The 25,347-nt window shown below is 39.5% G+C and overlaps 1 protein-coding gene and 1 pseudogene across 11 annotated transcripts in view; both read right to left on the bottom strand.

Annotated features, from left to right (window-relative positions):
- LOC108303553 overlaps positions 1-1,366 on the bottom strand; it is a 3,047-nt pseudogene extending 1,681 nt beyond the window's left edge.
- Positions 1-25,347, bottom strand: part of PLEKHA5 (pleckstrin homology domain containing A5) — a 240,820-nt gene that overhangs the window by 63,891 nt on the left and 151,582 nt on the right. For 7 of the 11 annotated variants that reach the window (XR_005200281.1, XM_037738472.1, XM_037738473.1 and 4 more), the window contains 4 exons: positions 21,422-21,887; positions 16,616-16,699; positions 13,338-13,457; positions 12,455-12,508 (listed from right to left, as the gene is read on the bottom strand). Coding sequence is in view for 10 of the 11 variants with exons in the window: in XM_037738472.1 (XP_037594400.1) it covers positions 12,455-12,508; positions 13,338-13,457; positions 16,616-16,699; positions 21,422-21,887 (724 nt within the window). In the remaining variant the exon portion in view is untranslated. Of the gene's footprint in view, positions 1-12,454; positions 12,509-13,337; positions 13,458-13,490; positions 13,623-16,615; positions 16,700-21,421; positions 21,888-25,347 lie in introns of those variants that run through there. The other 4 variants (XM_037738486.1, XM_037738491.1, XM_037738503.1 and 1 more) reach the window with 3 other exon arrangements.

The raw sequence follows: 25,347 nt of genomic DNA, 5'->3' as shown, positions 1-25,347 counted from the left end.
GTTTTGCTCTTGTTGACCAGGTTGGAGTGCAATGGCATGATCTAGGCTCACTGCAACTTCCACCGCCTGGGTTCAAGTGATTCTCCTACCTCAGTTTCCCAAGTATTTGGAATTACAGGCATGCACCGCCATGCCCAGTTAATTTGGAATTTTTAGTAGAGACGGGGCTTCACCATGTTGTTCAGGCTGGTCTCCCCAAACTCCTGACCTCAAGTGATCCACCCACCTCAGCCTCCCAAAGTGATGGGATTACAGGCCTGAGCCACCGTGCCTGGCCGCTTCCTTTATTTCCTTACTAGCGGGATCCAATTTCATACAGCCAGTACTCGACTTACGGCCATGATTGGTTCTGACAGACCGGTAGTAACATGATTTGGTCGTAAGTTGAGTAGGCTATATGCACGCGGAGATGGTAGTGCTGCCAGAAGCTGGTCCGCACTGTCGTACGCCCAGCTGGGCAACGTTTGCGCTGCCAGACGTGGAGCAGTCGTGGCTATGGATTGTGGTCGGAAAGTTGAATGGTAGTAAGTTGCATAGGTCGCAAGTTGATCAATACCTGTACTTGGTTAAACAAGACCAGCAGCTACATGATTCAACTTGGGAATCAACAGTACTCCTAAGCTTCAGCAATTGATTTGTGGCAAGAGACTGAGAGTTCAGGTTTCCTCCAGGAAGCCCAAGTGCAGCAAGGGCAGGATCAAGAGTAGGAGTCCCCAAAGCAGCCAGTGGAACAGCGCCAGTCTGAGTAAGTGCGTTAGGAGTAGGCAAGAGCTCACCATGCAGAACACTTGCCATTGCATTAGCTGGTGCCAACAGGGACAAAGACTTAACCTTATCAAGAATAAGTCCTTCGGCATACGGTAGGCCATCAAAGCTCTGTCAGGAATACGGTGTTTGTCAGACATTGTGCCACAACTGCTGAGTCTGGATCATGGAACTTAACGAGGTGAGACTGGCAAAGGTGAATCATCCAGCGGGAAAAGGCGCGATTCGTCCATCTTGCCTAGAAAACCGAGAGTCTGCATCTGCTCAGAGCTAGCACTCGGGGAGACATTAGTCACCTATTACCTCGGTGTCGCTGCCACCACCTCCGCCACTTGGCCCACCGCTGAGGCCCGGGCCCGCGGTGCTGGGGACGAGGGTAGTGTTGCTCAGGGTACTGCTCACGTTCTTGCTCCTGCTTTAACACATCAAACACAACAAACAGTGGGGAGGGGATGAGAAACCAGTTCGCGGGAAAGGGTGTCCGATGCTACAGCTTCTGCAGCTACTGCCACTGCCTGCGTTTCTCTGCCCCGACGCACGCCGCGGGCATGCGGAAAACAGCGCGCGAGCTGGAGACGCAAGAAAACCGCCGCCCCCACATCGCCTCCAAGCCGAGTTTTCATAATTAACTCCACCTATAAATATGAAAACATACGTGGAAACATCTTGGAAATGCACTTAGGTAATGCCAGTGTATTTCTGTTTACAACAAAAACATATTTTTACTTGAAATTTTTAAGCCCAAATGACTAGAAAAACTATTTAGAAAATCTGATACTTAATCCTGGCCTTTTTATCAGTTTTGAGGTCTGCTGGGCAAAGATGGATAACTGTTTTTTTAGACGGAGTCTTGCACTGTAGTCTGGCTGGAGTGCAAGGGTGCTATCTCGCTCGGGTCACTGTAACCTCCGCCTCCTGGGCTGAGACAATCCTTCTGCCTCAGCCTCCCGAGTGACTAGGACCACAGGCCTGCACCACCATGCCTGTCTACTTTTTTGTATTTTTAGTAGAGACGAGGTTTCACCACGTTAGCCAGGCTGGTCTCGAAAGCCTGGTTTCAGGTGATCCGCCCGCCTTGTCTTCCCAAAGTGCTGGGATTCCAGGTGTGAGCCACCGCGCCCAGCCAGTTACTCCTTTTCTTAAGAGAAAAGGTCTTGGCCGTGCGCGCTGGTTCATGCCTGCAGTTCCAGCCCTTCAGGAGGGCGAGGCAGGTGGATCACTTGAGGCCAGGAGTTGGAGACCAGCAGAGCAACATGGCGAAACCTCGTCTCTACAAACAAGCAGCCGGGCATGGTGGTGCAGGCCTGTGATCCCAGTTACTCGGGTAGCTGAGGCCGAAGGAAGTTGAGGCTGCAGTGAGCCATGATTGCCACTGCACTACAGCCTGGGTGACAAAGCCAGACCCTGTCTCCAACAACAACAAAACAACAAAGCTGCAAGAAAGGATACTATTAAAAAAAAAAAAAAAACCAAACAACAAGAAAAAAAAGACGGCTGGGCGTGGTGGCTCACGCCTGTAATCTTTGGGAGGCCGAGGCAGGCGGATCGCGAGGTCAGGAGATCGAGACCAGCCTGACCAACAAGGTGAAACGCCGTTTCTACTGAAAATACAAAAAAAAATTAGCCAGGCATGGTGGTGCATGCCTGTAATCCCAGCTACTTGGGAGGCTGAGGCAAGAGAATCGCTTGAACCGGGAGGTTGCAGTGAACCGAGATTGTGCCACTGCACTCCAGCCTGGGCGACAGAGGGAGACTCCATCTAAAAAAAAAAAAAAAGAAAAAAAAATCTAGGCCGGTAAAGTAAGTATGATTTTTCCTGTGATCTGCATCTCATTTACAGAAGGGGAAACCCTTGCTCAAGCTGTCTTGTAACTTAGTTTACTTGAGTCTGAATTCCGTGCTAATAGCTCCTTTTTCTTGAACAGTCTGGGTGGAAACAGGGCAAAGCTTCTGTCCTTCACTATTAACTAAGAAGATCCATCTCTTGCTGTCATTTTCCATTTACGTGGAAAAGGGACTTTTTCCTGAGTTCTTGACTTCTTCAGAAAAGACTTTTTAAGTTGGGAATCTGTCTTAACAAAAGCAAAAAACCCCAGGGGGTAATCACTTAAGACTCCATTTCTCAAGAATGTCCTCCTGTGTCTACATCAATAAAGTCTTAAAATGTGCAGCAAAACTTAAAAGCTAAAGAATTTGACATGCCCAGGATAAAGGCTTTAGGGAATGGGGGTGGGGAGGTCTTTATAAATAGGTCATTTAGATAACAACAATGTAAATTTGCCTTCCACTCTTTCCCTAGGCACATCTGAAAGTCCAAGAACCTGAGATGGAAGGGTGTGACTACCTACTGAAAACACTCTTTAACAGGAAGCAGGGAAATCTGAAGTGACTTCAGTAATAGAAGAATGTAAATAAGTCCCTTTATAACTGAAGGGGTTATTGAGATTACTTCAGAAGTTTTAAAGCAATTTGAATAAATTATCTATGCTAAATGTTTTTCCTTTAAGTAAAACTTGAAAAAATTACTATTGTTATAAAGATATAGCTAGACTATATTTCCCCCTTTTTTTTTTTTCAAATATACCTGTAGTATATTTGAAAGCAAACTTTGAAGGCCTGGGCTAATGCCATTCCAATTAATTTACTTACATTTGGCTATGGATAAATTTTACAGATCTGATTTTTTTTTTTTTTTTTTACTTCAGTAGCTTAATATATTTTCCTTGTTTAATGGCCTTTTCCTAATCATTGTTCCTTTAATTTCAAGCAAGGCTACTACTATGTTTATTCCTGGCATCCACAGGAAACAGAAAATATTAAAAGAACGCAAGATCAATTAAAAAAATATTTTACTGTGAACATAAGGTTTGAAACTGTCCTTTGCAAATATTTTAAGGATACACTAAAATCTACCATTTTTAAGGGACAAAACATTCCCAAAGTGAAAATCTTATATCTCTGTTAGTCAAAAAGGTACTTGTTCTTGGCATGGATAAATCTACTCTAGAATATATTTGAATTTTAAATCAAAATTAAAATAACTTCTAGATACAAGGATCTAGATTTTATTAATGGTTAACTGTGTTCTTATGAAGTTACAAATAGCACTGAGTAGCTGAATTACCACCATTAATTCAAAGATTTATCAACTTATGTTTCAACAACATAATGACACCTATTCGTCCATTTTAGAAATGTTTTTCACATTTATATTCAACTTATTTCCTTCCAGGTCTTGAAAATAATTCAAGAATTCTACATTGTAGGCACTAGCATAGTGCCTTACACTGAGTTCCACAAATCTTTGCAGAATGGATAAACTTGCTGAAAAATGTACATAAAATTAAGATAGAGGCAAAACCTACTGTAAAATTAAGCCAAAAGCAAAGCCTGCTATAATGAGTTACTTTCGTAATTTTGTAACTACAAAATAATATTTATAATATTTTATAAATAAAAATAGAACTGTATAACTATTTTGCATTTGAGAAAAGGTAGGGAAATTTTGTTTTCACTTTGCTACCTTGTTAGAACCATAGCCAGAAGCTGATATTCCTCAGGTAACAGAGATAGCAGCCTGAAACTCTATGAACAGACTAACCCATTAAATTTGAAAGAAGTTAAAATTTGTTAAAAATGAAAGAAAATCCATGAATACAAGATTTCTTATCCTAGCTTATGATTTTGAGCAAGTCATGGAATCTGATTAAATGGGGATAAAGGTAAGTGGTCCGTATGCTGAAGAGCCTGTGCATGTGAAACAAGTGGGATGTTGCAGAAGATAGTGGTTTCTGAACTGTAAGGTGAGACTTACACAGTAGGGTTGAACAGGCACTACACACCCATGCAGAGAAGGCAGTGCTTTGGAAGTATCTGAGAAATGGTGAGTCACTGGCTGGAGAAATGGGTTTATGGGGGAGGAATTACTTCCCAAATTGTGATGTCCTGGTGGTAGACCGAAGGCTTACATGATAAAAAGAGACTTTTTTTGTAGGGCAAAAGGAGTTTGTGAAATTTCCTGAGTTGGCTAAAAGATGAAATGTGGCAGGACCTTTAGGAAGATTAAATGAGCAATTGAACATAATTTCAATTTCAGCAGTCACAGACTTCCCATTTACTGAGAGGTTACTAGTTCCTCTTACTGTGTTTATAGATATTACCTCAATTAATCCTCAACAACCCTAAAAGGTTCACATTACTACTCTTATAAATGTTAGAATGGTGGCTTACAGGCATATAGTTAAGGAACTTATTATCCAACAATAATAAGTTAAGGAACTTATTATTGCTGACTAAAGGGTAATGAGGGATCTCGCATACAAAGGTGTTATGATAGTCTTTGTTTTCTTGACCAAACACCATGCCAACATGTAATCAGCTAAAAAAAAAAATCTGTTCAGATAGTTCTATGGAATCTCATGATTTTTTGGTTTTCAGTAAAACTGTTTTTAAAGTACATTTGATTCCAGTTTAAAGTTATCAGTTTAACTTTAATCCATGCTGATGTTGGGCAGACAAGATTTTAGAAGAACACTATACAATTCCAGGCACCTGTCTGACTTAATTCTGCCATTTTCACAAATTTGGAAAATCTCCATCATTACAGTGAGGCAGTGGCAGGCAGGATGCCAAGGCGGCTTGTCATACCTTAGGTCCTTCCAGGTAGTCTGCCACTTGTTTTTCTTCTTGCTGATCAGTCAGTCAGACTGTGAAAGACTGGAGTCAGGCTGTCCCAGCCATAGCCTGTAGAGGAGACTGGGCCTCACTTTCTCTGTGTGTTATCCTCCTTTTCCTTGGGGGTTTTAAGGTGCCAGCCTTAAGTTCCACGTCTAAGCCGACAGTAAAGCAAGAGTGCTGATGGCTCTCCAAGCCCAGTGAGCTCTTTCTCAAGGATGATGTATTCAATAAATGTTTGTGATATGACCAAACTTAATAGTAACAGATACTCTGAACCATGTTTTTCTTTGCTTTAGCTTTTTGGTCAGGGACTTGAAGGATAAAGATGACAAGCTTTGGGCTGGGCGTGGTGGCTCATGCCTGCAATCCCAGCACTTTGAGAGGCTGAGGTGGGTGCATTACCTGAGGTTAAGAGTTTAAGACCAGCCTGGCCAACATCATCTCTAATAAAAATACAAAATTAGCTGGGTGTGGTGGTGGGCACCTGTAATCCCAGTTTCTCGGGAGGCTGGGGCAGGAGAATCGTTTGAACCCGGGAGGCTGAGGTTGCAGTGAGCTGAGACTGCGCCACTGCACACCAGCCTGGGCAACAGAGTGAGACTGTGTCTCAAAAAAAAAAGATGACAGAAGATGTTTTTCTTACCTTGAGGATGTGCTGAAGGCAGAAACTCCAAATGGATATCTTCGCAGGCAACTAGAGGTACACATAACTGAAACTGTGGAGAGATGCTTTGGACAGCTCTTCTGCCCCTCTCCACAACTTTTGTTTCAGCTATTGTTGAGTCAGCCACTTTGTGTATGGGAACTCCATGTATGCATAACCTCAATGTGGTGGTGAGTTAGTCTCATAGGGCAATCCTTAATGGAGGATGGGAGCCAGTCAAATGCTTCCTACTTCTATTGTTCACCTGGGTAATTCTGCAGTGTTTCTACTTATTTGTTAACAGGCAACTGTCCGATAAGGCCCAAGTTGCCCACGGCAGTTGATAAAATATCCCTTCCTTCCTTGTTTACTCTCTTCTCTCGTAGCTTGATATCATTTCCCAAAAGAAATTCCCTGCAAATGAGCCCACATCAAGAAAGCCCACACTACAGACTCTGCTCTCTGGGAGAAACCCAGTGAGGTTAGAGATGAAGACTCACACAGTTACAGCTAGTAAAATGACGAATAGATGAAGATGAATTCTCAGTTTGGAGAACACCAAGAAACAGAGGTCTTCCCCAGTTAGCACTAAGATAGGTTAAAAAAATACATATAGCTAAAAATAGGACAGATTAATTACTAGTAAGAACAGACCCATGATAACAATATATGCACGATCAGGCCAATTTATGAGACACATTTTAAATTCTTTTTTTTTTTTTTGAGACAGAGTCTTGCTCCTTGCTCTGTTGCCCAGGCTGGAGTGCAGTGGCGCGATCTTGGCTCACTACAACCTCTGCCTCCCGGGTTCAAGTGATTCTCCTGCCTGAGCCTCCCAAGTAGCTGGAACTACAGGCACATGCCACCATGCCCAGCTACGTTTTTGTATTTTTAGTAGAGATGGGATTTCACTGTGTTAGCCAGGATGGTTTCAATCTCCTGACCTCGTGATCTGCCCACCTCAGCCTCCTAAAGTGCTAGGATTACAGGCATGAGCCACCACACCCGGCTGCATTTTAAATTCTAATCTAATCCATTAAGTCTTAGAGTTTTGCCATTATTTCATATCCTGTTCAAGAATTTTTTGGGTTTCATCTCTGTCCCTCCTGTCCATCTTCTTTTTTATTTTTGGACAGAGTGCAGTCATGTGATCTTGGTTCACTCTGCTTCCCTGGTTCAAGCAATTCTCCTGCCTCAGCCTCCTGAGTAGTGGGTGGTACAAACCACCACGCTGGCTAATTTTTTGTATTTTTAGTAGAGACGGGGTTTCCCCATGTTGGCCAGGCTGGTCTCGAACTCCTGACCTCAGGTGATCCACCTGCCTCGGCCTCCCAAAGTGCTGGAATTACAGGCGTGAGCCACGGCGCCCAGCCACATTGAATACATTTTTAAGAGAGATGTTTTCTTCAATGTGGATAGGGTTTGTGATATTGTTAGTCTAGTCTTCAGATATAGCGCAGAGTAAAATACTGTGCTTCATGGCCTGGCTTGGGAATCTAACCACCAGGGATACTATTAAAAATGCTTCATAACCAGTAGGGTAAAGGAGCCAAAACAACCAGTATGCTCTTTCTATATCTTATAACCAAATATTATCAAATGGTTTGGCTACAATCAGCTCCCCTGGAAACCTGTTACTCTTGTTTCAAACAAATGACTTATACCTGGCTCTGTGGAACCTTTTAGGGACTCCTAATAATAAAATGCTTGCTCAGTAAGGCAGCTTATGCTTGATCTGCCCTGTTCTGATAAAAAAAAATTTTTTTTTCCCCAAAATTTTCTCTTTCCCTCATAAAATAACAACCAGCCACTATGGCACTGTCAAAGAACTGCAACAGTATACTTCATTTTTCAGGGGAGGAGACCCTGCTTTAACTGCTGATAATCTGAAATTTACTTCCAACCTCATGGCAAGTACACAGGAAGGGCAACACTTTGCTTATGGCTTCCTCCACCCCTTTTATATTCTGTTAGGCAGAAAAATAAACATGGGAAAAGCTAATAAATGTTTAATCTATTCAGTAAATGCATTTTAGGATGAAGTTAGCAAGTTTCACTTAACTATAACCAAAAGTATCTCCAATATTCAGCAACAACTAAGCTGAATGAGAAGAAAATGAGTTACTGATGTACTGTGTATTTAATTCATTCTCTACATAGAGCACGGATGAGATATATAAAGAATATAGTTGGGATTACTCTATGTATACAGTAATGCTATCTTAAAATTCACAAAAATGACGAACCAGGGCTAGTCTTACATAAATGTGGACTTCGAATAATATACAATCTGGGATATGGAAGCATACACAAACTGTAATAGTGTACTTCATAATGAAACAAAAAACTGAAGAAAATTCTACCATGTAGTTAGTATAGATATATATGTATTTTTTTTTAAGACAGAGTTTCACTCTGTCGCCCAGGCTGGAGTGCAGTGGCGCAGTCTTGGCTCACTGCAACCTCCGCCTTGCAGGTTCAAGTAATTCTCCTGTCTCAGCCCCCTGAGTAGCTGGGATTACAGGTGCCAACTTAATTTTTAAAAATTTTTAAAATTTTTGGTAGAGACGGGGTTTCACAGTGTTGGCCAGGCTGGTCTCAAAATCCTGACCTCAAGTGATCCGTCTGCCTCTGCCTACCAAAGTGCTGGGATTACAGGCATAAGCCACTGTGCCCAGCCACGCTATTGTTATTTTTAAACCACTTCGATACATGGTTCATCCTCATAAATGGTGATAGTGAGAACCAAACTATTTTGTTGAAGTTACAGGCACAAGAAGTCAAGATTTTTGGATTGACTGTTTAATATGTAAATCTTTAGACTTTCAGATAAGGTAATTTTATTTTTTATTTGTTATTAAACATTCCAGCAGCATCAGAATTGAGCTGACCTCTGAAGCAACTCTTGAGACTACTCTTTGGATCTTTTTTGTGAATAGTGACAGGGATTAACATAATTTAAATAAATTACAGTTTTGCTTTTGATTATTGTAATGCCTCACAAGGGGCAGGAGGAAAACTGGATTTTGTTGCTGGTCTTAGGTTATTCTGATGATCTATTAGGGAAGGCAGACTAAGCTTGAGAATAGATAAGTACATGTTTATTTGTTATGATATACAGTATAAAATGTGACCAGAGCCTTTTCCTCTTTCAGATTTTATAATTTACTTTCAAATTTGTGGTTATATAAAACTTATGAATCAATTCATAAACCCAGGGAGCCAATAATGCCCACAAAAACAACAGACCTGGTAATCTAAAATGTTAGGTTACTGGCAGTAACAAGATTAAAAGCTGGAAATGTTTGAGCTGAATGAAAAATTTTATTAAAACTCAAAGTTATCAATAACTATTTTTATATGATTTAATAGCCACAACTACTGATATAAAATATAGAACAGTTCAAAGCTAAGTAATTTCATTTATATTAAATGCAATTATTTGAAATCATAAATTTTTAATGCAATTATTTAAAGAGAGATTTTCTTTAGGAAACCTTAAAGATACATACATTTAAGCATGTCTGAGTTTCTGGGCAAAGTCTCCACCATGTTTTCACATGCTATCTAATCATTACCTAAAAATGGCCCAATTTTTGCCATTATCAAAATAGTCTTATTTCAAACACAAAATATAATTCAAACAATTCTGTAATCCTTCTCATTAACACATAATTGAAAAATTGAATAATTTTTTTTTTTAACTGCAGGTAAATTACTGGAAAAGCTTTGGTGACATGTTGAGAGAATAGAGATCAGTAACATGGTGGGATGTTTAGAAGTCACTGGTAGGACAAGCATGAAGCAGTAGAAAAGGTTCAACAAAGCCTGCTTAGAGAGGAGTGACGGGAATGAGCCTCAACGGGATAGGTAAAGGAATAAAACACAATCTCGACCCGGGAAAGTGATTGAGGAAGGGCTTCTTAGCAAAGGGTGGTGTTTTTGATGTATTTACCTGTCCCCTCTGAATTTTTCTGAAGTTCTGTGTCTCCGCAATTCCAGCTTTGATTCAAAGAGGTCCGTAATAAATTATAGTAAGCCACAAGGTTTCTTTCCTGAGATGTCAGATAACTTCAAATTCATATTTATAACATTGTTTTCTAAACCTAATTTTTAATATCCCACTATTTTTTAGGACTATCTGTAGCTCTAAATACAAAGGAGTTTTTGTTTTTGTTTTTTTGAGACGGAGTTTCGCTCTTGTTACCCAGGCTGGAGTGCAATGGCGCGATCTCGGCTCACCGCAACCTCCGCCTCCCGGGTTCAGGCAATTCTCCTGCCTCAGCCTCCTGAGTAGCTGGGATTACAGGCACGCGCCACCATGCCCAGCTAATTTTTTGTATTTTTAGTAGAGATGGGGTTTCACCATGTTGACCAGGATGGTCTCGATCTCTTGACCTCGTGATCCACCCGCCTCGGCCTCCCAAAGTGCTGGGATTACAGGCGTGAGCCACCACGCCCGGCTTTTTTTTTTATTTCCCATGTATCTTAGCAGCTTTCTGGTAGTACAGAATTTGAAGGAAGATGAAGTTTTCTATTTTATTAGCTAACATGTCTTTATTAGACTGCTTTCAAAATGCATAATATACACTGGGGTTAAATTTCAATGGCCTCAATCTCTGGATTGAAGTTCTGAAATTTGGATACATGAAATAATTATTTTTTAAAGCATTCCAATGGGGCAAAGTGATGACGAAAATGTTCTGTGGAAAATATATAAATTTTATACTAACAAAACTATGTTACTTTTAAAAATTAAAATAAGAAAAATGATTTAACACTTTTCAAAGGGTTATCCTAATGTAAAATCCCTCTTTAAATACAACTAATTTAAAGTAGCACATTACTATTTTGTTTCAAACAGACAAATATAAATATGCAAGCATTTGTCTTACAACATTTTCTATAGTAACCTCTTTATTTGATAAAATATTTAAGTTTGGACATTTTGAAACAAGCTAGAATAAGTTTTAGCTTAATTTACATGAAAAAATGCATTCAATGAAAGAAACTATGTCTTGTAACAAAAAGATTCCTATCAAATTAAAAATTAATAGAGCATTTTATAAAAACTAAAATATGGGAGAGGAGAGAGTCACTCCTTGTTCATTGCCACTTTTTAAAAATTTTGAGACAAAAGTCGCACTCTGTTGCCCAGGCTGGAGTGCAGTGGCACGACCTCGGTTCACTGCAACCTCCGCCTCCAGGGCTCAAGCGATTCTCCTGCCTTAGCCTCTCAAGTAGCTGGGATTACAGGTGTGCACCACCATGCCTGGCTAACTTTTGTATTTTCAATAGACATGGGGTTTTGCCATGTTGGCCAGGCTGGTCTCAAATTCTTGACCTCAGGTGATTCACACACCTCAGCCTCCCAAAGGCTGGGATTACAGGCGTGAACCACCATGCCCGGCCCATTGCAACTTTCAGTTTTGAACATTCACCTCAACAAGCCACACCTGGTATCACCGCTGAGATAATGCTAGGAACTGTAGGTCACTATAAAACTGGCTCCACATAAGTTGGCGAAAACCAAACACTGGAAGTACACAGCAAACAGGGAATAAGGACAGGCAACTAAAAGTCACCTCCACTATACACGTCACCCATCTTCCTTTCTTCTTTCCTTCCTACCCCCCCACTTCTCTTTTTTTTTTTTTTCCTTTTGAGACAGTCTTGCTCTGTCACCCTGGCTGGAGTGCAGTGGTGCGACATCTTGGCTCACTGCAACCTCTGCCTCCTGGGTTCAAGCAATTCTTGTGCCTCAGCCTCCTGTGTAACTGGGATTTCAGATGTTCACTGTGACGCCAGGCTAATTTTTGTATTTTTAATAGAGACAGTTTCCTCCATGTTGGCCAGGCTGGTCTCAAATTCGTGGCCTCCAGTGATCTGCCTACCTTGGCCTCCCAAAGTGCTGGGATTACAGGCGTAAGCCACTGTATCTGGCCGACTTCGCTCATCTTTAGACCCCGCTTTGGGAAAACAGAGCGTACTACATTCACCCTCCATCTTGCCTTCCAACAAGACAATTCACAGCTTGGTGTCTGCTCCTTTAATTAGGTCAACTCCAAGCTAAGATAAGCCTCAATGAGTAGGTGTTTTAATGGGATAAGAAGGAAGTCTAGAGAATTTAGGCTCTCAATTTTAGGTGACCCAGCATTTATATCCCCCTTTACCTCCAAACCTGTCCTTTTTCCCTGTTTATTATGGAATTCCTGAATTCACCTGGTCAAGGATTTCATATTCTGTCACTTGTAAAAGTCATGTCATTAATTCGAAGTGACTGAAATAGCTGAGTAAGCTGGAAAACCGTACTATATTTAAGAAGTTCCATTAAGCAGTAAAAAGTAAGAAAATCTCTACGAATCCCACCTGATGATCCAAATATATGGTGTTCCTTTGGAGATGATGTGAAAGAATTTCATTCTAGTAGGCACCAATTAAGAAAAAAGGGATAGAGAAAGAGGATGTGGAATTCAAGAAAAGGTCAATTTTGAAATAAGAAAAACAGGTAATTTACTATAACCTATTATATCACAGTATACAACAATTTTTGTGCACATGCTCCCCTGTAAATGGTACCGATGACATATAAAATTATAAAATTATATTTTGTTTTGTAAGAAATTAAGTATACATGCATATGAACAATGAACTATTAAGCAGAAAAATTCCTTAAAATGGCTTTAGCAAACTGTTAGAACTTCTACGTTATTTCCTGTAATATAGTACTACTTCTTTCAATAAGATGTTTCTTATATAACCTGAGCTACAAACCCTTTGAGAAATGGTTATGAGTTCATTCATTAAAAATAGAAGACATTTAAAAATTAATCTTTAACATTTCAAAGGCAGTATTATTAAAGCTGTAATGAATTTCCAATTCATTGTTTTACTAGAAATTATAGGACTTCTCAATATTTGTTTTATCAGATGTGGAAGTCATAGTATTCAGTGAATAACAACATGAAGTTAATGCATACATGAAGTATTACATGCATTTCCTTCCTCAAAACCAAAGACAGTGGGTGAGCGGGTGGATAGAAGGCTAAGAAGAAATGCACCCTACCTGTATTGTCTTTCAGTAATGTATAAATAAGCAGAATTCTCAAAGGGTTAATAGGAGATTCTAAGGTTGTCACCATGATGGTATGGGCTCATGCTCAATACTAATGATACTGATCATACTAACTAATGAGTGGTTCAAAATAAGTAATGATGGCAGACAACACAGACAGATCTCTCAATAGCTGACCTTTGGGCTGTGGGCCTCAAGCTTTAGCTGCATGAGCTGTGCTAACGTATGCTCCCGGATACTACTCAGTTCGGCTTGTTGCCGTCTCAGCTTTATTAGCAGCAGTGTAAGCTCCTCTGGCTGAAGGAGTACAATTTAAGAATCCAAACAGTGGAAAACAGATTAATTGTTGTCTTAAGTGACAGATATTAAACCAATATTTCTTGGCAAGTTTCCTCTTATGGTTGACATCAAACATAGTGCCTAGGCACTATGATGATAGGTCCTACATAAATGCATAGATATCTAGAGAAATAGAAGGAACAGTGTTACTTTAAAAGACACAGCAAAACAACAGTATATTAAGGCATTTTCTCGAACTCATGAGAATATTTAAATGTTCAGTACAAAAAAGCACAATGCCAAAAAGCCATTAGAAAGGTTTGTACATAAGTGCTGCTAAAAAATTATCAAAAGATATTTTAGTAAGATGTCTAAAAAATTACACCTTTTCTAGCAATAGCACAAATACCTGCATGTCCAACTTTCTAACAGAAGGTACATAAAATAATTAAAATTAATGTAGGCTGGGCACAGTGGATCACGCCTGTAATCCCAGCACTTTGGGAGGTTGAGGCGGGTGGATCATGAGGTCAGGAGTTCGAGACCAGCCTCACCGACACGGTGAAACCCCGTCTCTACTAAAGACACGAAAAATTAGCTGGGCATGGTGGCGCATGGCTATAATCCCAGCTACTTGGGAGGTTGAGGCAGGAGAATTGCTTGAACCCAGGAGGCAGAGGTTGCAGTGAGCCGAGACCATGCCACTGCACTTCACCCTGGGCAACAGGGCGAGACTCTGTCTTAAAATAAATACATAAATAAAATAAAATAAATGTAAAACTTGGATATCTTCACATTATTAAACTCGGTATCTGGGTTCAATTAATCACTTCCCAGTTTTATTCTGAAATGACAATGTTAGTGTTTTCATAGCATTTTTTATGACCGAAAGATCAGTTTTATTTTTTAATTAAAAGAGAAAGTTTCCATGGGCACGTAAACCCTCCTTCTTCGCTCTGGGAAAAGCAGATAACTTGTTTTTGATTCCTGATTGGTGACTATGATCCAAAGAAAAAAAAAAAACCAACAAATTTTCAATGGTGGATGAAATTCCTTAATGGGCCAGTTTGATATACTTTTCTTAGACATACAGTAAAGTACGGGCATTGGCAGTCTTACAGCCCATAAAGTATTACTTGGTACATCTCTGAGCTTTGTTATGATTAAAAAATGAAAGTGGGCCAAAGGGAGACTCTCCTCACTTGAGTGCTACAATGTGCTCTTAGAACTTCCAGGCTAAAAAACTATTTCTGAGATTGGTTTGTTTTGCCTACACCACAGCGTTGCACTAGCTCTCTTCTGTTCTGTTTATTTGCTATTGCTCTTTATTTCCCTATAATTCTTTTCAAAAACAAATCATTTTTAATTGGTATCTGAAATCATATTAAAAATTATTGCCTTCAGACAGAAAAAGTGTTAGTAGAAGTAAACTATGGTTACTATTGGATTCCTTAGATAAAACTGGGTATACACAGGTGAGACAACAGTCTTTTACTGCATAATAAACGGTCAAACAATGTTTGGTGTGTGAGATTTAAAGAATAAGCCACGTAAGAGTAAAAGAACAGCTGCTTTTGCTCTGATTCCAATCCTATCTCGTGACCTCATGATGCTAGATGATCCTTGTTTTATGATCATCATATCCGGCACCTGAAGTCTTGCCAGGGAGAAGGTAAGGTGGGGTAAGAGATTTAGGTATTCTAAGAACCCAGGGTGATACCACAAGAAATACTGAAACTCTGGTTTATTATTTATGGAGTTAAAAACATTAAGAGATCTTCAAAAGGATGAAAGATCCTTTATTTAGATTTTGAGGTCAAACAATAACTTTATTTAGATTTTGAGGTCAAATAAATAGGCACATTTGACCAAAGAAAGTAGGAGGTGGGAAATAAATTTTATGCTACATTTCCACTAGAGGGAGTAAGGAGGAGAGAAATATTTGTGGTATGATATTAGCATTTACTTTATGATTAATGCCTATTTGTCAGGTCAAAAATCTAATGTTTTAAAATTCCAACATTTAAAAGGTCTTCGTTTTAATCAAGTAATATTTATAATCTTTGACAAATAAACTGCAAGTAGCTTAAAGCAAGGAAATACTTCCTTTTATCTAAACATGTAAAAGATAAAACAATGTTCTTAACAAAACACATAAGATGAATTTGTTTTGATTACTCCAGAAGAGAATTTTAAATAATGAATGGGTGCTAAAATCACACCTTTACAGAAACTATCTACTGACAATAAAGCCAGTGCCCTGATAAAAAAAAAATAAATTAAATAAAAAAAAAAATTAAAGTGAGGAAAAGTCATCTTTTCTCTTTAACTAGAACAGTGTCCTTTCCAACGGAACATAACACTGATAATGAAATGATAATGGTAAATGCTTCCGTTGACCGAATGTTTGTTACAGTCTTCTTTTTCTGCTGATACGTAAATCAGTTTCTTTTATTAACTGTTAATCTTCAGATTAACTCTAAAGAAGTTAATCTAAAAATTCACAGGGAAAACATAATACACCATAGTTTGACTACAAATAGCTGCTTGCTGGATTTGTTCACTAATGAATGACTGTAACTTCTGTTTTAATAAGGGAATTAACAAAGAAATCCATCTACCTCATACAATAAAGTTTCTTTTTTTTTTTTTTTTGAGACAGTCTAGCTCTGTCACCCAGGCTGGAGTGTAATGATGTGATGTTGGCTCACTGTAACCTCTACCTCCCGAGTTCAAGTGATTCTCCTGCCTCAGACTCCCAAGTAGCTGGGATTACAGGCATGTGCCACCATGCCTGGCTAATTCTGTATATTTAGTAGAGACGGGGTTCACCATGTTGGCCAGGCTGGTCTCGATCTCCTGACCTCAGGCTATCTACCTGCCTCAGCCTTCCAAAGTGCTGGGATTATAGGCATGAACCACCACACCCGGCCATAAAATTTCAAAATATAATCTTTTATTTAGGCAGTCAGACACTTAGGAAAAGGTATCCACTAAAACACTAAAATGGATACATGATTCCAAATTCTTCTGATGAACATCTCTTGCACAAAAGCAGTAGTTTTTTCTTTGGGAGACACCTCTGAAAATCCAAACTTAAAAAACTACGTTAGATATGTATCTTCCTGTGCAGCACATAAATAAAACATGGTATGGTAAATAAAGATATTACTCACCGTTTTCCCTTGGAGGCTCTGGGGACTAACAGACTGTAAAGTCAGGCCAGCTGGCACTGACCTTCTGTCAGGCACATAGACATGCTAGGAAAGTAAAGGCACAATGTAATTTTGTGGTAAAGTTGTTTTTTTTTTCTTGTCAATGTCAGCAAGGACAAATCTTAAATTCATATTATGAAATACCATTTCAAATTGCTATTAGTGCCTATGAAAGATAATAGAGACTAAAATTTCTGTTTCATAAAATACTGATGTGGGGCTGGGCGCAGTGGCTCATATCTGTAATCCCAGCACTTTGGGAGGCCAAGGTGGGAACACTTGAGGTCAGGAGTTTGAGACCAGCCTGGCCAACATGGTGAGATCCCCGTCTCTACTAAACATACAAAACATTAGCCAGGCATGGTGATGTGCGCTTGTAATCCCAGTTACTTGGGAGGCTGAAGTGGGAGAATTGCTTGAACCCAGGGGGCAGAGGTTGCAGGAGGCCGAGACAGTGCCAATGCTCTCCAGCCTGGGCAACAGAGTGAGACTGTCTCAAAAATACAAAAACAACAACCAAAAGAACAAAAACAACAACAACAAAAAAACAATAACAGATGTGGATGGACAGAGTAATTCTTTGTTTTGTTTTGAGGCAGAGTCTCACTCTGTTGCCCACGCTGGAGTGTAATGGCACAATGTCAGCTCACTGCAACCTCCACTTCCCAGGTTCAAAAAGATTCTCCTACCTCAGTCTCTCAAGTAGCTGGGATTACAGGTGCATACCAACACGCGTGGCTAATTTTTGTACTTTTAGTAGAGACAGGGTTTCATCATGTTGGCCAGGCTGGTCTCTCCTGGCCTCAAGAGATCTGCCTACCTTGGCCTTTCAAAGTGCTTGGATTACAAGCATGAGCCACAGTGCCCTGCCTGAACAGAGTAATTCTATGGCCTGGCTTAGAGGTTCTCTAAAACTCTTTGGCTTCAGGATCCCTTTAAATTTTTAAAAAGAAAATTTAGTGGCACGAGTGGCATTGTTTTATATTTTTGCAAATCTTTAATGTATACCTGCATTCTTGTATCTGCTTCTGTATTTAATCTGTTGTGATAATCTCTTTTAGTAGAAGTATGTAAAAAAAAAATCTACCCTCAATATATATAGTTGTAAAAAGGAAGAGAACTTTAATAGTTTCTCTTGATAATTATAGATGTTCATCTTTGACATTGCGCTATAGCTCAAAAAAGTGGTACTTCGTTTTTTAAAGGTTAGTGTGGTATCCAAAACCTTATCAATGACCTTTTGATACTCTGTTACATAAAACATCCACTGGTCTATTTGTACTTCAAGTGAATCTTGCAATATCAAACACTGGTCATCTGGAAAAAATTGGTTCAGTGAGTTATGAAATGTTCCAAATGTTGACATACGTTAGTATACAATATAAAAAATCACTAATGTTAATATCACCACCAATCTCTAAGCACCGGAAAGCTGTCAAGTTCAGAGTGGCAGATACATGATTTCCAAAATTCTATTTTTTGCTTGAAAACTCCAATGTTGTCATCAGTGACAAATACTGTCAGTTGTTTTCCTTGAAGTGACAGGATAGCATTCACTTTGAGAAAATGTGTCTATCAAATACCATGTCTGAATATTGATAGTTGCCTTTTGTTCAAGTAAAAACGTGTTTTTTTTCACAAAAAAAAGGAGCTAATTCAGCTTGCAACTCAATCACATTTTTCTGTGAGACAACCATTAGCACTTTGGTATGCCACAGAAATGCTCTGTGCATTTACCATTTCATCACAAGTAATAGTAAAAGAATATGTAACAAAAGGTTAAGGTTCAATAAAATTATTTTCTACTGTTTCATGAACGAGATTTATAAGTGAACCGGATACTTTTTCACTTGAAGTGTGTGGCAGTGAAAGACATAATGACCACCAGTATAGTCTGGAGCCACTGCCTTGATTTATGCTAAGGTGCCAGAAATTATACTCACCATAGCAAATGGGAACAAAATGAATAATGCCTGATTATGATTATAAAAATAGTTCTGACTCCCTGAAAGGGTCATGGGGAGGGAACTCCCACAGGGGTCCATGAACTACACTTTGTGAACCACTGATCTAGAACAAGGAAGAGGATAGGATAGTTTGAAAGAAAAATTTAGCAATTTTGGAGAAGTCTTTTAGGAGTAGCAGTAGTAGATAGTTGGGAATTGGATAGAGAATATAGATTCATCTCATATTTGCTGTTGAAACAGATGATATATTATGGGTAAGAACATGAAAAATACTATTAACCACAAAAGCATGTAATTTAGAGCCACTTGTTATACCACACACTGTATTAGATCAAATTTTTCTTATATATTGTTACTATTTTTATCAATCATGATTTAGTCTTTAAGTACAAAGTGAGGAAACATGAACTTTGTTACAATGGAGTTCTAAGTGAGCCTTTTTTTGAGGCAAATTAAAGCTTTCTTCAAAGGAAAATTCCTGATTAATTTATTAATTTCCTTTTTTTTTTTTTTGGTGATGGAGTCTCGCTCTGTCAACCAGGCTGGAGTGCAGTGGCACAATCTTGGCTCACTGCAACCTTTGCCTCCTGGCTTCAAGGAATCCTCCTGTCTTAGCTTCCTGAGTAGCTGGGATTACAGGTGTGAGCCACCATGCCTAGCTAATTTTTATATTTTTAGTAGAGACAGGGTTTCACCATGTTGGTCAGGCTGGTCTCGAACTCCTGATCTCGTGATCCACCCGCCTCAGCCTCCCAAAGTGTTGGGAATAAAGGCGTGAGCCACCATTCCTGGCCTAATTTATTAATTTCTAACAAATGCTTATTTGTGGAAATATCAAGCAAATGCTTTATGTAATAATGCAGCTGAAAGATTCAGCCTGTCACAAGGATAAGTATTTAAAAATAGTATAAAGCAATAACCTATTATTATTATTTTATTTTCTTTACCCTTATCTTCCTATGACTAAAACAATTATTATTACTTTTTAAGTCAGAGTCTTGCTCTGTTGCCGAGGCTGGGGTGCAGTGGCACAAGCACAGCTTACTACAGCCTCAGTCTCCCATGTTCAAGTGATCCTATGGCCTTGGCTTACCAAAATGTTGGGATTACAGGCATGAGTCACTATGGTTGGCCAAGAAATTCTTAAGTATGAAAAAAAAGAGCACCTTAGAATAGACATTAAGGAACTGGCTGTGTACTAGCTGACTAATCAAAACCACTGCTTTACAATTATGAAAAGCTGATTGATACAAGACACACTGACTTCGCTTCAAATAAGCTATATTAAGCAATGCTTAAACTAACTTAATGTACAAAGTAAAACATGATCTCCTTTTTAAAAAATGTATACATAACATTATGCTCCTCTAATATTAAATTGAGTGTTTAAGGATATATTTCATTATGTCATATATTCAGTTGGTTAGAAGATAGTTAACACTTTTATCCTCAAGAACAACAGGATGAACTTGATATAAAATTGCTAGAAGAGGATAGGTATAGAATTCGCAAGTGTATGAAAAGCCAATAAAAATGCATCTGGTCCAGAGAAGGCACAGTGGCTCATGTCTGTAATCCCAGTACTTTGGGAAGCCGAGGCCAGTGGATCACTTGAGGTGAGGAGTTCAAGACCAGCCTGGGCAACATGGTGAAACTCCATCTCTACTGAAAATACAAAACTTAGCCTTCATGGTGGTACATGCCTATAATCCCAGCTACTCTGGAGGCTGAAGCAGGAGAATCGCTTGAGCCCAGGAGGTGGAGGTTGCAGTGAGCTGAGATTGTGCCTCTGCATTCTAGCCTGGGCAATACAGTGAGACTCTGTCTCAAACAAAACAAAACAAAAAAACCCCACCCCAAATCCAAAACAAACAAAAAAACTGTGTGTGGTATTAATCTACACGGAGAACTGATGAGATAGGGTATCAAGCAGAGAATACAGAATTCATCTGCTCAAAAGAACTGCTCCTGCGCTCCTAAGAGATGAAATGTTGCAATTAGGTATTTTTTATACATGAGATCTTAACATTGCAAAATATTTTAATTTTTTTTTTTTTTTGGTGACAGAGTCTCGCTCTTTAGCTCAGGCTGGGGTGCAGTGGCGTGATCTTGGCTCACTGAAACCCATGCTTCCCGGGTTCAAGCGATTCCCCCACCTCAGCCTCCTGAGTAGGTGGGACTACAGGCGACTGCCACCACACCCAGCTAATTTTTTTTATCTTTAGTAGACACAGGGTTTCACCATGTTGGCCAGGCTGGTCTCAAACTCCTGACCTTGTGATCCACTCACCTTGGTCTCCCAAAGTACTGGGATTAAAGGCATGAGCCACTGTGCCTGGCCCTTTTATTTAATTTTTAAAACAAGAAAGAGCTGCCTTGCTTACTTTCTCCCCATTGTCTTGTCTCTCACACTAGAAAGAAAACATTGCTGGGCGCGGTGGCTCAAGCCTGTAATCCCAGCACTTTGGGAGGCCGAGGCGGGTGGATCACGAGGTCAAGAGATCGAGACCATCCTGGTCAACATGGTGAAACCCTGTCTCTACTAAAAATACAAAACATTAGCTGGGTATGGTGGCGCGTGCCTGTAATCCCAGCTACTTAGGAGGCTGAGGCAGGAGAATTGCCTGAACCCAGGAGGTAGAGGTTGCGGTGAGCCGAGATCAGGCCATTGCACTCCAACCTGGGTAACAAGAGCGAAACTCCGTCTCAAAAAAACAAAACAAAAAACAAAAAAAACAAAACAAAAAAAACACAGCATTTATAAAGTAGTGAGTTAACACAAAATCAGCAGCTATTTTACCTTAGGATGGTGGGCCCTGTGTCTGCGGTCTATTGTCACATCTCCTCTCTGAATTGGTGAAGATACTTCCGATCTGTAAGTTCGTTGAGGGGAGTATCCCTGATAAGCAGCTATTGACCCGTGGGAAGGTGATGTGGGAATAGAGTGCATTGTCTGGTCAGAAATATTAACCATGGTTTTGGGACTACTCAAAGAACTGTGTCGAGGGAGGGTGCTCTGTTTATTGTAAAACTGACGCTGCTGCCACTCGTAGAGCTGCCACATTGTGTCATCTCTCATGGACCTCCGTTTCTCTTCTGCTCCAGGTCCTAAGCTCTTGTCATGAGTGGAAGGGGTTACACTGCAGATACTTTCAGGCCTTGTCTTGCTGTTTCTTGGGAGTGTTCTATAGCCTTCAGGGTAGCGGGCCATAATCTGGGCTCTGTGGCTTGGCATATTTCTTGGTAATGTTTGGTAAGAAATTACTCTAAAATAAAAAAAATAATTAAAATGTAAAAATGAAGGAGAGTTATTAATATTCCAAATTAGTGTACATTTCTTTTGTTCCAGTAAGTAAAATATATACCAGAATATACATATATATATATATATATATATATATATGTTTTTTGGAGATGGAGTCTTACTCTGTCGCCCAGGCTGGAGTACAATAGCTTGATCCAAGCTCACTGCAACCTCCGTCTCCCAGGCTCAAGCGATTCTCCTGCCTCAGCCCCCTGAGCAGCTGGGATTACAGGCATCCTCAATGATGCCTGGCTAATTTTTGCATTTTTAGTAGAGACAGGGTTTCATCACATTGGCCAGGATGGTCTTGAATTCCTGACCTCAGGTAATCCACCTGCCTCAGCCTCCCAAAGTGTTGGGATTACAGGCATGAGCCACCATGCCCGGCCTAGAATATATATTTTTTTAAAGATCGAAATAGCATACAAGGTATAAACTATTAACAGACTTTAATCTTTTTATGAAATTCTATTTGACAAACTTAATACAGGGTGAACAGCATCTATATCAATTACACAAAAGACTATTAGTTTCACACAATGTATAGTTTGGTTTGAAGATGAAAGAGTATTATTCTTCATTTGAGAAATAAGAATGTTCAAAATCTCATCTCAATTCTGTCCTTATATTTTATTTGTTTTTACATAAATAAATTCTCATTTTCATACATCTTATCAGAGGACTAGGATGGATGGAATGTATGTATATTTCATCTATGTATTGATGAAATATGAAGTGAGTTATACCCACAGAGCATAGTTTTCTTTCAGGAAGCATGGTTATTTATGGGAGTAAATACATCAGTACATTTGGTTTGGAGGAATAACTTCCTTTCATAGCTTTTCCTAACTTGAAATATAAAAATGATTGTAGCTGAAGCTCAGAATTCTATTATTTAAAGATAAAATACTTAAATATCACAATATTTCAGATATAAATCTGCAATCTAAGCAATTTTACAATGTTTCCAGCACAGGAATTAATAATCCACTTCATAGATGGTGGAATATTTTTCAGGGGGCTTTTTAAAGCAATCTAAAAATGCTTCATGTACATTATACATGCAAAGTATAATTCTTTTAAAATGCTAATTTTGGGAATTGGATATGTAATTGCATATTACTAAGCACAAAATATTACCATTTCCAAAAATGAAAGAATAAATTTCAGTTACTATTTTTAAAAAAAAAACTTTGATAAACACACTCTTTGAATTTATAAAACTATCACAGTGCCAACTTCATGCTAGGTGAAATCCATGATAAAAAAAAACTTTTTTAAAGTTAGGTAGGGGAGCCAGGAAAAAAAAAGAAAAAAGAAGTCAATTAAAAACTCTGTGTAAAGTTAGCATTTTTGTTTCCCTATAATCTTTTTTTTTTTTTTTTTTAATGTTTCCCTCTGTCGCCCAGGCTGAAGTGGATTGGTGCAATCTCAGCTCACTGCAAAGTCCACCACCCAGGTTCAAGCGATTTTCCTGCCTCAGCCCCCTGAGTAGCTGGGACTACAGACACCAGCTTCCATGCCCAGCTAATTTTTTGTACTTTCGTAGAGACATAGTTTCACCATGCTGTCCAGGGTGATCTGGAACTCCTGAGCTCAGGCAATTGGCTTGCCTTGGTCTCCCAAACTGTCAGGATTACAGGCATGAACGCCTGGCCGTCTATTCCCTTTTGAAACAGAAGTGTAGATATAATTCGAATTCTAAATACAAACATAATTTTTTTTTTTTGAGATGGGGTCTCACCCTGTCGCCTAGGTTGAAATGCAGTGGGGTACACTGCAGCCTGGACCTCCTGGGCTTAAGTGATTTTCCTGCCTCAGCCTCCTAAGTAGCTAGGATTACAGGTGTATGCCACCATGCCTGGCAAATTTTTTATTTTTCCCAAACATAACTTTTTAACAACCACCACCACAAGAAAATCTAGATTAGACAAAGCAGGATTAGGCTGGGTGTGCTGGCTCACGCCTGTAATCCCAGTACTTTGGGAGACCAGGGTGGACAGATCACTTGAGGCCAGGAGTTCGAGACCAGCTGGGTCAACATGGTGAAACCCCACCTTTACTAAAAATACAAAAATCAGCCAGGCATGGTGGTGCATGACTATAATCCCAGCTACTTGCAAGGCTGAGGCAGGAGAATTGCTTGAACCTGGGAGATGGAGGTTGCAGTAAGCTGAGATTGTGCCACTGCACTCCAGCCTGGGTGACAGAGAGAGACTCTGTGCCCTCCCCCAACCCCCCCAAAAAAAAGAAAAAGAAAAAGAAAGATTAAATTACAAGTATTTATCTTATACTATCACCTCCATAGGCAGGTGATATTTATATCCTAATACAAAAGTCAACGTATTCAATGAACCAAGTATGTGGAAGGATTGAGACCCCACAAACTGAGGTTTCCGGATCTCTTCTTTCAACGTTTAGTTAACAACTTTCTCCTAATATTATATGGGCTCCTACTGGTTGGGAAAATGTCAGAGATACTGGTGATTACATGGACCATAAGGGATTAAAGATTTGATGGGAAAATTATTTGACCATACTCTTAATAATCTGGGACTCCGCTGATAATCTGCATATAAGAGCTCTCTGTTGACCAAAAGACTTGTCAGCAACACTGCACAAATACTGATATATTACTGTTAAGACTTTAGGCTGGTGCAGGGGCTCACCCCTATAATCCCAGCACTTTGGGTGGCCAAGGCAGGTGGATCACTTGAGGTCAGGAGTTCAGCATAGCAAAATCCCATCTCTATAAAAACTAGAAATTATTAGTTGGGTGTGGTGGCGTGCTCCTGTACTCCCAGCTACTCAGGAGGTTGAGGCAGGAGAATTGGTGGAACCCGAGAGGTGGAGGTTGCAGTGAGCTGAGATTGTACCACTGCACTCCAGCCTGGGCAACAGAGGGAGGGCTCTGTCTCAAAAAAAAAAAAAAGAGATTTCATTGTGATTAGGTGTGATGAATTGAGTGCATTCTGGATTATGAGGCAAACAATTAATTAAATACGGAGTTTGGGTCTATTGGGATAGTAAAATTATGTTACTTTTATACTAAGAGGAAAATCTCATGTTTTATTTATTTTTTATTTTTTTTAAAGACGGGCTTTCACCATGTTGGTCAGGCTAGTCTTGAACTCCCGACCTCAGATAATTTGCCCGCCTTGGCCTCCAAAGTGCTGGAATTACAGTTGTGAGCCACCACGTCCGGCCTCAAAAATCTCATGTTAAATATACCTTCTCTTCATGGGTTAAAGCACCCAGAGGAGATATAGTGGGAATATAGTAAAATAGGAAAAGTGGTTGATCAAAAATCAGGAAAGCCAAGTTTTGATTCTTACTTTCCTACTAAGTACTTAGACTGCAGATGAGTTACATGGTATGTAGGGGAGAAAAGACCAAGAGTTCATATTCTTTTTTCTTTTGTG

Source organism: Cebus imitator, unplaced genomic scaffold, assembly GCF_001604975.1.
Source record: "Cebus imitator isolate Cc_AM_T3 unplaced genomic scaffold, Cebus_imitator-1.0 Scaffold2, whole genome shotgun sequence".
In the NCBI taxonomy this organism is placed as follows: Eukaryota; Metazoa; Chordata; class Mammalia; order Primates; family Cebidae; genus Cebus; species Cebus imitator.
The sequence above is the reverse complement of the archived record's forward strand: the minus strand, read 5'-3'. Positions and strand labels throughout refer to the sequence as shown.